The sequence below is a fragment of the Notothenia rossii genome, assembly GCF_949606895.1.
Source record: "Notothenia rossii genome assembly, chromosome: 2".
Lineage (NCBI taxonomy): Eukaryota > Metazoa > Chordata > Actinopteri > Perciformes > Nototheniidae > Notothenia > Notothenia rossii.
Genome location: NC_136904.1, coordinates 83,197,895 through 83,213,754, shown reverse-complemented (window position 1 = coordinate 83,213,754; position 15,860 = coordinate 83,197,895). Strand labels below are relative to the sequence as shown.

Sequence of the window (15,860 nt, the reverse complement as noted above, 5' to 3'; positions counted from 1 at the left end):
AAGCCTCCCTCTGTCCTCACTCTATAAAGGCTTGATCTCTGGCTCTGTTGAATATGTTAATCCATCTGGTGGTCCCCCCTGCTCTTTCTCTCTGCCCACGAGACCCCCACTGCCCCACTCTCCCTTCCCAAGTAGGCTAAAGGGGATCTGGGACACTTCGGCGGAGGCTTGGTGGGCTCGGACTTCATCCCCTGGTTGATTATGTGTGGGGAGAGAAGAGGGAGAAGGAGAGGTGCACAACATAATCCTATTGACCATCCCTGTCCCATATGGCGAACGCACTGGCCTCTCCAGTGGTACAGTCAGTGGAGTGCCTCTCCAATCAGGAACATTTCCATTAAAGCCGTCTCAGGCTCTCATGTGGGATCACTGGTGTAGAAAAGACGAGGATTGTTCACTGCTATCTGATTATAATTGAATTATATGTGTATGATCAGTCATGATGAACACTTTTTAATCTCTAACACAATTTTATTGCACTACTGTGGTGAATGTACAGTAATAATAATCTTCTAAATCCAGGGGGTTTATTGGGATGCCTTTGACAACAAAAAGGATTTCAATTTGAAAGCTTATTATTTTACATGTTGTATTGGGAAAATAGTCCGTCTTCCTTGATGGCAATCAGGTTGCACTGAAAATATGTGAATTTGCTGTTTTGCTATTTTATGTCTTAGTCCAGTTTTAACATTTTGCTTTTGTCATTTTTATTTGATTTCTTCTTAAATTAGCTTTTTATTCTTTGTTTTCTTTCCTTAAAAAAGCACATTGTAACGTAATGTGGTCAACAAAAGTATTATACAAATAATGTTTATTTTATTATAAAAACCATTACAGAAACAGACGGATCATAAATTCAGATTCACATAAAATGTTTGGCATTTACAACAACAAAAACGTGGGAAATGGAGCTCAAAACCATGGTCAACAACTTACTCCTAAATGATGATTCTTTACTAAATGTATGACGGATATAATGAAGAGTGATATCAATGACATGCTGGGCAGCTCTTTGGATGGAGACACTTCATGGTGGTTTTTGTACGACAAAGTGCATCCAAAAAACATGTGTTAAATTAGCATGAAGATGAATTAAAGTCATGGTTATGTTTTTAAAGAACAGAAAATGTCTAGATTTTTACTGTATGTACAGTATGTGGTTATACACACTGTGGACTAAGGGTTCTTATTCTGTCTTTGTTAATAAAAAAATGTAAGATTTTGAGTATTCAGGTTTATACCATTAAACCTTTTAAACATAACAAATAATGCTTATCAATTATTGATGTTGCAGCCCTATCAGGTTACAACAATTCTTGTTAGTGCATGTTTAACGACAGCTTTCAGCTCAACAGTGTCATTTGTGTTATATCTTTGTATCCCCAACATCATATCAAAAACGTGCCAGTGGGCCACCAATTTTGTACGTGTGTGTGTGTGTGTGTGTGTGTGTGTGTGTGTGTGTGTGTGTGTGTGTGTGTGTGTGTGTGTGTGTGTGTGTGTGTGTGTGTGTGTGTGTGTGTGTGTGTGTGTGTGTGTGTGTGTGTGTGTGTGTGTGTGGGTGGGTGGGTGGGTGTATCCCGCCTTGTGTCAGCAGCAGCCGGGACGTCTGTTCAGTTCTGGTGGAGGTGTGGGAGCCCCCGGGGGCTTTTTGTCCAAGGACCACTGTTACAATCCACGTTGGGCCATTCAGCCCCAGCCATGTCAATTGGCATATGGTTGATCCACCCCCAATGGGTTCATGTAACCAGAAAATGCTGCCTTTCAGGGACCTGCATTCTCCATCAAGCGGGTGAGATTAAGATTTAATGTCGCTCTCTCCCTCCACAACAGGGGGTCAGTGGAAGTGACGGGGAGAGGGGTGCGATTAGGACACATGTAGAAGACACCCTGGGGGCAAGCGAGGGAGATCGTATAGGGGATGTTGGGCAACACAACACACACATATGATGTTGGTACAACTATGTCACTTATTTGATTGTTTTTAAAACATTACCCAAACAGCTTTTCTAAGTAAAAACTTTAGGGTCTAAGTTCATCCTTGACTTTGCAATAAGACTCAGTTGACAAATCAATATTATGAAAAAGTCCATTAAGTAGCGGTTCTGGTGCTTTTTTAACTTCATCCACATCGTGTTTAAGACCACCTGATGAATTTAAAGCCCAATATGAATTTACTTTTAGCGCTGTTTTCTGTCTCTAACAGCTCAACAGGGGATATTCCCTCTTTCTGTCTGATGTTTGCAGCAAAAAGTAAATGATGGAATACACTACCCAATGAAACCAGCAGTTATTTGTTTGTTTGTCCTGCTTATAGGTTCCTACTGTGTACTCTACATCAGGGAACAATGCCACTTCTTCAGCAGGGTATTCCGGAAATTACTTTTGACTTCCCTAGAGATAAGAAGCCTCACAAGAGAAATTAAAGAAGAATTGTCAAAATAGACCCAGGGAGGCAAAGATACTGAACTTAGTCCCTTGACCTAAAGAATCTCTGAATAATGCACTTCCGATAATTCATCAACAACAACAACCTGTACTGTATTCATTTTGTTGCACTGGTATTTTGTAATATTTTCGTACCATATGCTCACGCTGATAGTTCTTTTAGATACATTTTTCAACAATATATTTTTTTCCAAGCCATCTTTCAAAAACAGTTGTTTGCAAGATTCAAAGTCCTTCTCACAACAAGATTAACCCTAATGGGTAAAATTCAAAATGCCCTTTTAATAGAGCTAATTGAGATATGTTTGACTGCAAACCCGAATTGGTAATATCAAACGATCAATTAAAACAATGTGTTATTAAGCTTGGGACAAAATTAAGTTTTACTAACACAACAAAATATGACACTTTACTTACTCATAGGTGAAGTCAAATTCAGAGTTAATAACAAAATACTCCCAAAGTCTTTCACTCTCCATCTCTGCACTTTCTTTTTGAGTTCCCACAGTTCCATTTGACCATTTCCCACCAACAGAGCTGTTATTATTAGAGCAGCTTATCACACATGCACAAAACTTGTCACTCCCCTGTCAACCTAATTTGCCTCAAACATGGAGTACAGACACGCCCTACTCTAATTAGAACACATCTCGGACTTTCTCCCTCTGTCTCTCTGTTTCCCTTTCCTGCCTTCATTCTCTCCATCTCCTCGCCCCCCACAGTCCCTCCAACCTTTGCTTCCTGCCTTTTGATATTGTAGCCATCTCACTCATGCCACCAATTAGTAACATAATAGACCAGCGGGCTGCTGCCTGCTGACTGCTTGGACCTCAATGATCCACTGCTGCAGGCACACAGGACAAATGTAAAGACAACTTCCCATCATCTGGACACATCATGAAGGCAGCGAAGATTTGAGAGAAAATCAAGAAGTTAAGGTTGAAACAAAAACAAAAAGGTGTGAAGAAGAAGGAATTTCCTTATTAAAAACTATAAGGGCAAACACTAAATCATATAAAAGCTATTAAAACAGTTTGGGTAGTGATCAGCATAGCATATACATTGGGCTGGCAGCTTCTTAAGCAATGCCCAGAACTTATTGAGAACCTAGGCTGTAAAGGCCTTTAGAATTCACATCATGTTTCTGTTCACCTATAAAACCCCAATATATGTTTTAGCTCTATTTTTGATACAACACCTTCTGAGGGAAATGTCTGGATGATAACCACAAACACACAGAAAGACATACCTTATTCAACTTATTCACTAACTCAACTACAATGAATGATGATGTTTTTCCCTTATTTACTTGATTTATCACGGTGCTTAACGTGATCTAGCAAGACAAATGTATACTGTATTATCATTTCCAGTTTATAATTGGGATGAAAATGGCCTGTTTCTATCCAGTTTGGTTCACATGTACTACATGTTATGTAGGTTAATGCAGGGAAACCGTTTCTTCAGACACACCTCTGAAAGTGTCTGGCTACTGGCCGTCTGTAACCATGACAATTGTTATTATGTTCGTTAAACAACTAATTAGTGACTTCTCCAATGTTCTCAATGCGTTCGGTGTTTCAAAGAATTTGCTATTTTACTTTTCTTTTTTTGGCTTTTCATATGCCATCATTTTTAGATTTGTATCTTTTGACGACTTTCTACTTTGTTTTATGCAAACTATAGCCATAACTGTTTATAACCATACATATAAGATACTTGCCATCTTAGTTACTGCCTAAATGGTTTGCATGAATATTGTTATTATATTAATATTCACATATAAACTAGTCTCAGTCTCCAATGGCAGCTAGTGTGTCATTAAAGGAGGCCATTGTTGTTGATTAATTAATGAGCATTTTTTTGTTCATGGTAAACTGGGATTAGCATATTCATAAGGGCAGACATCTTTCAGACAGCTTTGAGCGAATCTGGCGGCTCTGTTTTCACACCGTGTTCATGTTTGTGCCCATACATAACCCCGTTTGTTGACCGGACTCCTACCCCATTAACTCCCATGATCCTCCGTGTCATAGACGCAGAGATTGAAACACAAGAGAGGAAGAAGCATGACGCATATGGCCACATTTTCACACTTGAGAGAGCACGCCCCCCGGATTACAAACTAAATTGGTCCGGGTTACAAACTGATTACCATGTCGTGTTACATCTTTATTCTCATACATAATAAACAATGAGCGACTATCAAAACATGTTGCACTCAATGCCCCCCATTGCGATCCCAACCAGACTAATCTAATTGAAAGAAAAACCTAAGAAAAACCTGCAATCATACACTGTAACTCCTATAACAACAAATTGTATTCTAAAACAGTGAATGCAGCAACATATTTAACATTTTAATTTACTTAAAGATGCATATTTACTTCTTATACGAACCTTTAATGGATCAAAGTCCCTTTGCAGCCTGTGTATTGAGGAAGGGTTGAAATAACCCAAGACTTTGTATCTGTTGTCGATAATAATATTAATAATAATACTGGCAATAGTTTTCAGTTTTGATACAGAAGATTCAGATTTAGTTGCTGTAACATTTGCACAACTTGATGGAATGCACAAGGTCATCTCATAACAATTGTATACGATATACAGTATAGGTTGTAATCCAAAATAAATCAATTGTGCAGTTTAGAAAACACATTTTACCACATTATGAAGGTGGTTTCAGAATGTTCGTCAATTTGAGTGACCTGTCAGGAATTTAAGATCGTCTATTGTATGCATCCAGTGAGTCTGGTTATTTATGTCTAACCTATCATCTTATTTCAGGGATACTTTGTTCATTCACACAAGTGTTTTATATTCTTCTGGCTGATCAGACCACTGCTAAGATTGAATATGAGAATATATGTTTGATAAAAAATGTAGGTCAGTTTTCCCAGGTGCAACAAAGCAACTCTTTTTTACGATAACTTGTCACCCTGGACACTGGTTCCTGTCCTCCTCAGTAATGTAACAAAACAGAAAGGAAATCTACATGGTATGCAATGTAACGCCAGGACAACGAGCCACAGTTGGAAAGGCATTACTTCCCAGCCAGGATGGAAAGGAGGAATAATAACAGCAATTTTAATAACTCTGTAAACATGCACACAGTATGCCATGTCTATATGTCTTAAAAAAAAGACTAGAACAAAGATTAGAACAAATGTTTGGCTGTACTTGAGGTTGTTATGTATCATTGATTGATTAAACATCCAAATAGGTGCATCAGTCGTGTTTATGTGTCACTCAATTCAAAAATGTGCACAACTTTCATTTTGTGTGTTTTTCTCCGTTTTAATAGTAATTAGTGCCCAACTAGTTTCTTGTCCAGTTAATGATGCAAAGAACCCGGCCGCTGGCAGTCTGATGGGACAGCAAAAGGCCAAGTCTGAGTGACTTGTTTTTTACTGCGCCCCGTCTCCTCCCCCGTCTCTCATCTTATCTAATGACCGAGCTGCATATCTGCCTTATTAGTAATGTCCATCTAACTTTCCCTGACCTGTTATTTCAATCTCTGGCCACACACAGACACACTCACTGCTTTTATACAATCATGTCACTCATACACTTGCACACAAGGACACAGAGAAGGAATCGTACACACACACACGCACACACGCAGATTGACACACTCCCCTACTCAGCAGCAATTTGTTGCCTGTGACATCACATTGTGTGTTAAAGCCGTACTGGCACCGGGCTGCAGCTTCGTTAACTTTCCTCTTTAATGAGCAGTTTAATTGAGCTGTCTAGCAGGCCACCTGTCGGCCCGCAGCCTCATTACCATACTAATGGACTGGGATTGTTGCTCTGACAGCTCGGGCTGCACGGCCCTAACAGGCGGACAGAGAGAGAGAGAGAGGCCAAGTAGAAAAAGGGGACAGAGGCCACAACAGAGGGAACAGGAGAGGAGAAAGAGTAAATTGTGTAAAGAGGAGAATGGACTTTGGTGGACGACTTTAAAGGATAACACTGGCAACATCCTATATTCTCTTATTTGACCAAATGCCATAAAAAGAAAGCAAAAATGAATAGATCCTGCAGCCAGATATTGTTTTTGTATATCCACATTCTCATAAATTGCACTCCTCTGGCATAAAGACCTCCGTTGTTGTCCAAAAAACATGAAGACACAATCAATGAGCTTGAACATAAACTGTTTATTTGACTTAATCCATCTCGGCCATAAACAGTCAGAGAACCCAATGTAGTTGAAAATGATCTCTACTATTTCCAATTTTAACTCAAATTGAGTAAGAATATAAGCTGTTTTAAGTTGTATTTCTTCAGTAAAACCAAATGGACTTAAGGGAAGTTGATTTGGGATTTGTTGACAAGAACAAAAATAAAAGCTAACAAGCCATTATCCTATCAACTTCTCAATATGTTTTTTTCATTCAGAAAATATGTTTTTTGGCTGCAACATTACATGAAAAGGAAATATTTGAAATGTTTCAAATGTTTCAAGTCTGTCTTAAAGCAATAATCATGTGTTGCTGTAATCATTCCTCCTCTACATACTGAGAGATGCTTTTCGAATGTGCTTTCACTAAGAGTGATATATTTACTTGAACACTTGTGAAAGTATACTTTAACTTTTTGATCAGCACCTACACGTTGGATGTTTATTAAAACACAGATCAGAAGTCATATTATTATACATCATATTATTTATTATTTATTTATGTACATATTCCCTATCAAGTCCCATTTCTTGTTTTCATATTGTCTTGTTGTTGCGTGTTGGCACCTTGAGTTCATTGTAATTTCGTTGTACCTGTACAATGACAAATTAAAGGTCTATCTATCTATAAGGACCATGCACGACATACAAAGCACTTCCTGATGCACACACAGGTTTCAGAGTTTCAATTAAGTTTAAGAATCCATGATAGCCTGATCAGTTCACTGCGACATTCATTCAGTAATGTGACAACTCAACTACAGACCCAGTTCTCAAAGGATACCTGAGTGAAAGTAGGATCATCCTCAAGCTTTTTACACTGAAAAACCCACATCCATATCACTACCTGCAATGTTGGCTACACACTGGCATACATTTACACAGGCTGTATAAAACAGCTGAGTCAGCATTACTTAATTCATTTACAATCCATGATGTAAATCCCATCCTTGAAAGACATTGTATTCAGTCCTAATTGACAATTGCCTCTTTAATTATCATTCTGCCTATAGACAAAACACAAAACTCCAGACTGAATTTACACTGAGCAGAGAGAGATTGAAACTCAGAGGACAAACTTGCTCTCTGTGGGTTGTGTGTTGCTCAGTGTCTTGATGTGCGCTAATGTGACAGCCCAAAGCTGGCATGAGGTGATCTCAGCACAATGGAGGAAAAGGCACCACACTGGGCCTGCTACTTTGCTCTTTTCCAGGCTCATATAGCAGAGTGAACAAACGAAAGTCAGCTCGAACAGAAGCTGTGTCAGGCTAATTCAAGACAAACTGAGTTTTAATGTGTCCTAGGAACCCCTGCAGGTTCTGCTGAGAAACATCCACCGTTTTTTGGTAAGGAGTTCTATAAACAGCATCACATTTATATCTGCTTGTAATGCAGGAAGATAACCGGATGCTTTATTGGTGTTCAGTCTACCGACTAGTGTCTGACATTTCATTTGTCTCCTACATCTAATTATCCAGCTTAATTTGTTTTTGATTTCGGGATTCTAGAGACTTCAGTCAGCGTGACGGCATTAAAAGATGAAGGCGACAGAAAAGCTGTTGAAAGTGAAAGAAAAAAGAGGCTAAATAGGGTGATTACAAGTGAACGATGGTCGTGGGGATGATGGACAGACTGAGAAGAAGAGAGGTGGGGGTACGGCCGTGGTAGTGAAGCAATATGCATTCAAGGATCCAGTGAATACACTCCACACAGCCACATGCTAATGACTGTCACCATTTAATGTGTCAAATTCACAATTCCCCTCCGTCCTTCCCTCTTTCTTTCTTTCTCCTATAAGGGGCTAATTGCTCTGTCTCCTTCTTTTTGATAGAGAGGCTGTTGGTCTGTATTAAAGCCCATATTGTGGCGCCCATGCCCAACCTGCAACTCCAAAAGCAGGACCACAAGGACCACAAACCGATGCAGACACAGTGCCGAACAATCACTGGACCAGCTTTCCACAAGTCTTTGGTCATGTGGACATCCTTTACATAAATAAAAAAAATGATCGTTATGATTTCACGTTTTAGCATTTCTTAAATCTCTTACATCTCTCCTGTTTGAGTTGTTAAGACCAACAAAAGTAGCAGATGGATTGTATAATTAATTATCTCTGCAGGTGGGATCTATCCCTTCTAACAACTCCAAACTTTTATTGCTGGGATTATCTGTACCTGACATTAGTAGTAGCAGACTCAGGTGTTTTGAGGATCAGGGGCTCAAAATGTGTTAAAGGGCATCAGCTGTACGATAGCTGCAGCATGCAGAACGTTTTCTAGCATGCAAGCAGCCTTTAGGGCACTGTATTCTGTCCTTTAAATTTCAAATAGGAATTCTGAATCCCTATCTGGCAGTTACTGTAAACGGCGTTGTGGAGACTGTTTTCAGTTTTGGCAACAACACCCACACTACTGAAAGAACAGCTATTGTGTAGTGTGCGTTACACAGTGTATTTATCGTGCACCCGGATATGTTAATTGATAGTTGCAGTGTGGGAGATTTCCTTATATGGAAAGTGATAGCTGAGCAGAATTAAGGAATTGATGTATCAAACATAATTATATTCTCGTCACCCGCCAGGTAAAAGTGGTTGGGCAGCGCTTTATGTAAAAGTGGGAGATATATAGTTATCATAAATCCTTGCCTAAATGACCTTAACTGATTTATTTATTCAGCATTCTCTTTCATGCATTTCAAGAGAATAGTTGGTTTGATGGTTGTCTGGGTTATATCCATGATTATGATGTCTAACTAATTACAGTATACTTGTCTTCTGCTGTGTTTCAATAGCTGTTTATAGTCTCTCAAAGGGACAATTGGGGAAGGTAAGGAGAGAAAAAGCATTTTACACTCTTTGCTCTACTTTATAGTATCCTCAAAAGGTGAAAAGGAAATGTAATTACTTTTACATATTGTCCTAAATTATGTTTTCCCTGTGCAAACATTGGATAGTGGTACTGTGCCCTCTACTGACAAGCTGCCAATAGTGCAGGGAAGTGTGTGGTCCTCACGCTGCATGTCTGCTTGCCTTCTGGTCGGGTGTGAGTGCGTGTGAAACCAGGCATGTACCTCATCTCCCCTGCATGCCTTTCCCTTTCTCCAGCCTGCTCTTGACTCGATGCCGTCTCCGGGGCCTAATCCTCTGATCAGCATGCCAGGAGAGCGCCGAGGGGCGACACTGAATTAGTGAGGGACTGGTGCCTGGGGTGACGCCTCGCTCCAGCCACTTTCTCAGATTGTCTCATTGTTGACCAGGGGGTGGAGGTACAAGAGGACCACATCTTCCCCCAAAGCATTTGTTGCACATCCATCCTCCTAGCTGAGCGCATGAGACAGAAACAAAGTAAGGGTGACTAAGGCATACATTGAGAAAAAGTAAAAATGACATTATTACTTTTCACTCCTGGACAATAGACTGATCTTTCAAAAGACGGAATGTAATCATGAATGAAGGGTGGGGGGGGACTTGAATACCACTCTCCCTGGTCAGATGTGTCAGGTTCAAGTTACTTACCAAACAAAGACCAGGGTGAATAGAGTGACTTGAGAGACCAGGGGATTGAGAGGAGTTGCTTGGCACACAAACAATTAGCACTCGTCCCTGCATAGCTTGCCGAGGCCCCAAATCCCCAAATTTGTCCAGACAAATTGACTGGACCCCGGGTCTTGTTTGTCTAGCCCCGCTGGACTGCTGGAGGGGGCTTGAAGGCAGCGGGGAATGCCCCCTCTGTAAAGCACAACTCATGGGAACAGAACAAAAATGTGTGCTGGTCAGAAAATGAGCCTTCCAACACTATTTAAATCACATTGGTAAAACATTTTTAATAAATTCCGTGCTTGATTAATCATCTGAACACTGGTTACACTGTGGTATTGCTCTGCAACCCAGGATGCAAAAAAAGATAATCATTAATTTCGATGTCCAGGATTTTTTATAAAAATGTGCAGAACACTACGTGGGATGTGTGTCAGTATGTGGTAATTGGATTCAAAATAAACTCAATTAAGTTCAAAGTGTATAGTTTTTCATTTATCAATAGGCTATATAATTAGTATTTCAACTGCTTTTAACTGGTTGTTGGGACCTGCTGATGGGGTTAAAGACTGCCTAAGAGCTGTCGTTTCAGTTTTAAACAGCAGAGAGGGCTAATGCTTTTTTTGAGTTTGAAAAAGTGGATAAAATTTAGATAAGCATTTTTTTTTTACAGCTTTTCTAAAATAATCCAATTGTTGGCAGCATCTGGAAAAACCTTGGTACACAAAATAGAAACAAATATGGGTGAACCAGAGTTCAGATATTCATAAAGTATAGTGGAAAGGACTGCATAAGGAACAAAAATAAACCTCAATGCTTCACGTGAAATGGTGCTAGATACCTTCCTAAATTAAAACTGCACCTGTTTAAATATAAATACCTGTCGAACATGTTGTTAACACATTCTGTCTTAGTCTTCCATTAGAATCTCCACATCTTTGAAACCTAGAATAGTTTAAAAAACATAAAGTGAGAGTGAATTACAAAAAAACAAAAGAACCGCTTTATGCTCTGTAAAAGGCAGAAGAATCCTTTCACTTTACAATGTGAGTAGGATGCGGATCGTAGACTGTAAATGAGGAGCCTGATATCATAGTCTTTTCTTGAATGTAAATAGCCAGGCTTGTCCTTCCAAGTAGATGTTGGGTTTGCTGAATCTTGACATACTAATTTATCTCTCTGATTCATAAATTAAATCATAAGAACGTTTCCTGTCTACTTGACCACCTATCATCATGATCATTTACAGTAATATGGCATCTCCTAATATCATTGTTATTGTTGAAAAATATAGTAGACTGAGTGAGAATGAGCTTCACTGAATTAGTGTTTAAGAGTTAACATTGCATTGCATTGTGAGGTAATGAGTAAACAGACATTGTGTAAGTGACTGAAAATATACAAAATACTATTCAGATTATAGTTCTCATTGGCAAAAGTAACAAAATAAACGACATGGTTTTGCATAAAGTAATTACTAGTGAGATTGTGAACAGGTCCACAGTTTGGTCCTCTTTCCTTGCCGTCTGTTGCCACGGTGATTACACTAGAGAGGCTTGTCCAGATTAGCAAGGCTATCATCTAGCTAGCAAAACAACGGTAGTATATTAGCTAGAAAACGTACTTAAAGTCAACTGAGGTGCTATTACCGGCAGATATGGCGTCTGTTTTAGATGCTCTCTGGGAAGATAGAGACGTTAGATTCGACATAACAGCACAGTAAGTCATTTCACGGAAATACTTGGGGGATTAAGGGTATTTCACCATTGCACACATTAGCTAACCTGTTAGCTCAGTAATTGGCTAACCTCAGGTAATGTCAGATAAAGTTAGTTACAACAATCACAAGTTACTTTATGTTATGTTGTGGGAGAAACGTAGGGTATATAACATATGTTGCAAATGTAACAGTATGTCGTAGTTTAACGTCGTCAAAATGCTTAAATTACCAAACTGTGATAGCCTGCGTTTAGCTAAAGAAAGAAAACCACAACGCCAAATCACTGAACAATCTTTCCATCCATGTTGTTCACAGGCAGATGAAAACTCGTCCAGGAGAAGTACTTATAGACTGTCTGGACTCCATAGAAGACACAAAAGGAAACAACGGAGATCGAGGTAGTTAGCTATCCTGGAGTTTAAAACGGGTCCATCTCATGTCTGCTGGTCACTTAATGTATGATGTCCCTTTTTATTTTGCAGGACGATTGTTGGTAACTAATCTGAGAATCATTTGGCATTCTCTGGCCCTGCCAAGAGTCAATTTGTGTGAGTACCTCATGTCTATCCTAGGTGTATTTATTATTTAACTCTCTCTTTACTATCAGCTGAACATGTCTGCCATCTGATGGACAGTCATGGTATTAATAAAATAAGAAATGCTTGGTTAATCCCAAATTGGAAGAAAACAATTGTTACAGCATCATAAAAAAACAAGGCAATGCACAACATTTGTTAATTATTTTAAAAGTATATTAACTTAAACTAAAGATCTTGTGGATAATTATTGCCACCGATTATAGAAAAGTCAAAACAGAAAATGTGCTTTTACTATTTGGTAAGATAAACATGCCATAATCATATAGATAATAACAACCTAGATCTTTTTCAGCTGTGGGTTACAACTCCATCATTAACATCACAACAAGAACAGCTAACTCGGTGAGTTTAACTTTGGTTTTATACCTTTTAATTATAATTAATTCTATCCTCACACTGTCATTAAAAGAAGAACAAATGAGATAATGATAGATAAACATGTTACTTTATTAATTGAATGCTATTTCTTTCAGAAATTGAGAGGCCAGACTGAAGCACTCTACATCTTGACAAAGTCCAACAATACGAGATTTGAGTTCATTTTCACCAATGTTGTTCCAGGAAGCCCACGCCTCTTTACTTCTGTTATTGCTGTCCACAGGTAAAACAACTCAGAAGTAGTGTTTAATTCTCATTAAATGTACTTCTTACTGAATACTTTTGTTGGTCTTTTTGTTACAGGGCCTATGAGACGTCCAAAATGTTCAGGGACCTGAAGTTGCGAGCCGCTCTCATTCAAAATAAGCAGCTCAGGCTCTTGCCCCGGGAACAAGTGTATGATAAAATTAATGGAGTTTGGAATCTATCCAGTGATCAGGTGCGAGTGCCTTAAATATTTCTTGGATTTTCTTCAATTTTGCATTTGATAGCTTGCTTTCATAGATTTTCTCTGAAAACACACACGTTAAGTCTAACACTTAACAAGCACTATACTAACAGGACGAAATCAAATGTTAAATTGCATAACCCAAATGTATTTGGTGTGTGTATTGTCTATTGTCAATATTAACACACGATTTTAATGAGCAGTACAGTTCTATGAAGTGTTCTTTTGTTTAAATACATTGTAAGGAGTCGACATCTAATAACTGAAGGAAATACTTTAAGTGTGATGTGATGACTGGAGGTCATTAGTTTACAATATGAATAACTGAGTCCATTTTCTTTTTTTTAGGGTAACCTTGGAACCTTCTTTATCACCAACGTTCGGATCGTGTGGCACGCCAATATGAACGAGAGCTTCAATGTCAGCATTCCTTACCTTCAGATTGTAAGTGTGAAACATTACAATAACTCTTCATATCTAGCTGACCGGTAAATTACAGTTTGATACTGTATTGAAAATGCCTTATCGATTCTAATACAAAGAAGTATAAATGTGATTTCACCCTTTTTTTGTCCAACTTAATTACAGTATACTGAACAATTACAGTATGAGCCACCTTTAGGTATTATTTAATGCAGGTAGTTGCACTTGTAGTGTTTTTGTTATAAAGTCATGCATTGTTATTCTCTCAGTTTGATATTGTATATTTCATATTTTCTCCCCCTCAAGTGGTCTATCAGAATAAGAGACTCAAAGTTTGGCTTGGCTTTGGTGATAGAGAGTTCACGTCAGGTAAATATTCTTCAGTTTGAGTCACATTCGCATTACTTTTTTACATATACCTTTTTGATATGAGTTTGTGAGAAACCAAAATACACAAATACTCTATCGTTTTTTAGAGTGGTGGCTATGTGCTCGGGTTCAAGATTGATCCAGTGGATAAGCTTCAAGACGCACTGAAGGAAATCAACTCATTGCATAAGGTGTATTCTGCCAACCCCATATTCGGAGTGGACTTTGAAATGGAAGAAAAGGTACAAATCTGCACTCGATATTAGTATCAATGACCCTGAGCACCTCTACAGTATAACATTCAAACATTTCAGTCTAAGCTAAACTGTGGAACCTGTAAGTCTATTTTTAAATACTGTTGTTGTACTGAATGTTCACAGCTAATCTTTTGCGTCTGTATTCCCCTAATTGTTTTGAATACTACATTGTAGCTGGCTTTTCACCGGTTCAGCTGATCTTGTTGTCATAGCGCTGTTTGTCCTAACAATGGTTTCAGCCCCAGCCGTTGGAGGAGCTCACTGTGGAGCAGCCTCCTGATGACGTGGAGATTGAGCCCGATGATCAGACTGATGCTTTTACCGTGAGTTACACTCATCTTTCCTCTGGGAGTTGATGGTTTAGTTTTCAAACTCTCAGAATAGCTGCCAGCTAATGCCCTTCAGTATAAAGAACAAACATGATTTCATGTTGCCTAGTGCTCATGTTTGTACAGAGCCATGCTCATCAGACAACAATAACCTATCATCACAGACAACATGTCCCATTTCTTTTTTAATAAATGTGGGAATTGTGTGTGATTCTTGCCCACAGGCTTACTTTGCTGATGGAAATAAGGTAAAGTCTCATACATATTTATATCTTAAGCTATATTTTTTAAATAATGTAAATCCAAAGTATGTTATGTCCTAACTCTTTTCATTTGTTTTAAAGCAACAAGACCGTGAGCCAGTTTTCTCCGAGGAATTGGGCCTCGCCGTTGAAAAGTTGAAGGATGGTTTCACACTTCAAGGACTGTGGGAAGTCATGGGCTGAAATAATAAGAAACATTTATTTGTAGGTGAGGTTTAAAGTTGTACAGTTTGTGCATAGATACTTTTTGATAAGAAGAGAATACCAAATTCAAATGTGGGATATTTATATAACTAGATTATTAAATATAATTGAGTTTGTGTTGTTTAAAGTTAATAAATGTATTTAAATAGATATTGGAGAGTATTTTTTTAACATTCTTATAACATAATTGTATGTTTGTACTGTATTGCACCAAAAATACATTTTCATGTGGGAAGAACACAATGATCACAGGCTAAATACATAACTACACAAGGTGCTCAAGTATTTTACAAATCTGTAAAGAGGACAAACAGTCACCTCCTGTGGCAGCAGCTGTTCACTGACCCTGTCTTCTTGTTTGGTAACTCCCCCCACAAATACTGAATCACACTGAAGCAAAGGAGTCATTACTATCAGGAAAGTGTGACTCACTTCACATGTAGTCGTCTCCAAAATACATATGATTGTATTAAATACCCACATGTGTGAACACACATTAAGTGCTTGAAGAAAAATAGTCCTGCCGTTGTCTCTCTCTGAACCTTCATTTAAACCTTGAGGAATTATTCGAGGCAGGCTCTCGTTTTCAACAATGTCAAGATTACAATTAAACCAGAACCAATACAACCAATGTGTAGGACTATAGAATTCAGAATAAAAGCAGTTTTCTCAAATGTATTATCTGCGCACAGGACTTG

At 38.6% G+C, this 15,860-nt stretch overlaps 1 protein-coding gene across 1 annotated transcript; it reads left to right on the top strand.

Annotated features, from left to right (window-relative positions):
* The first annotated feature begins 11,675 nt into the window (after positions 1 to 11,675).
* Positions 11,676 to 15,314, top strand: bbs5 (Bardet-Biedl syndrome 5). Its single transcript, XM_079665199.1, has 12 exons — positions 11,676 to 11,891; positions 12,208 to 12,290; positions 12,375 to 12,440; positions 12,784 to 12,833; positions 12,965 to 13,092; positions 13,173 to 13,308; positions 13,666 to 13,761; positions 14,047 to 14,109; positions 14,217 to 14,351; positions 14,606 to 14,689; positions 14,920 to 14,943; positions 15,040 to 15,314. The coding sequence occupies exons 1-12, from the start codon at positions 11,830 to 11,832 to the stop codon at positions 15,139 to 15,141; spliced, it is 1,029 nt and encodes a 342-aa protein (XP_079521325.1). The 5' UTR covers positions 11,676 to 11,829; the 3' UTR covers positions 15,142 to 15,314.
* Positions 15,315 to 15,860: the final 546 nt, after the last annotated feature.

Bases quoted from the DNA above. Each gene is read 5' to 3' on its own strand.
- bbs5 (XM_079665199.1), top strand. From the start codon at position 11,830: ATGGCGTCTGTTTTAGATGCTCTCTGGGAAGATAGAGACGTTAGATTC. The intron at 12,291-12,374 runs GTAGTTAGCTAT...TTTATTTTGCAG, and splicing joins AGGAAACAACGGAGATCGAG to GACGATTGTTGGTAACTAAT. The intron at 12,834-12,964 runs GTGAGTTTAACT...TATTTCTTTCAG, and splicing joins CAACAAGAACAGCTAACTCG to AAATTGAGAGGCCAGACTGA.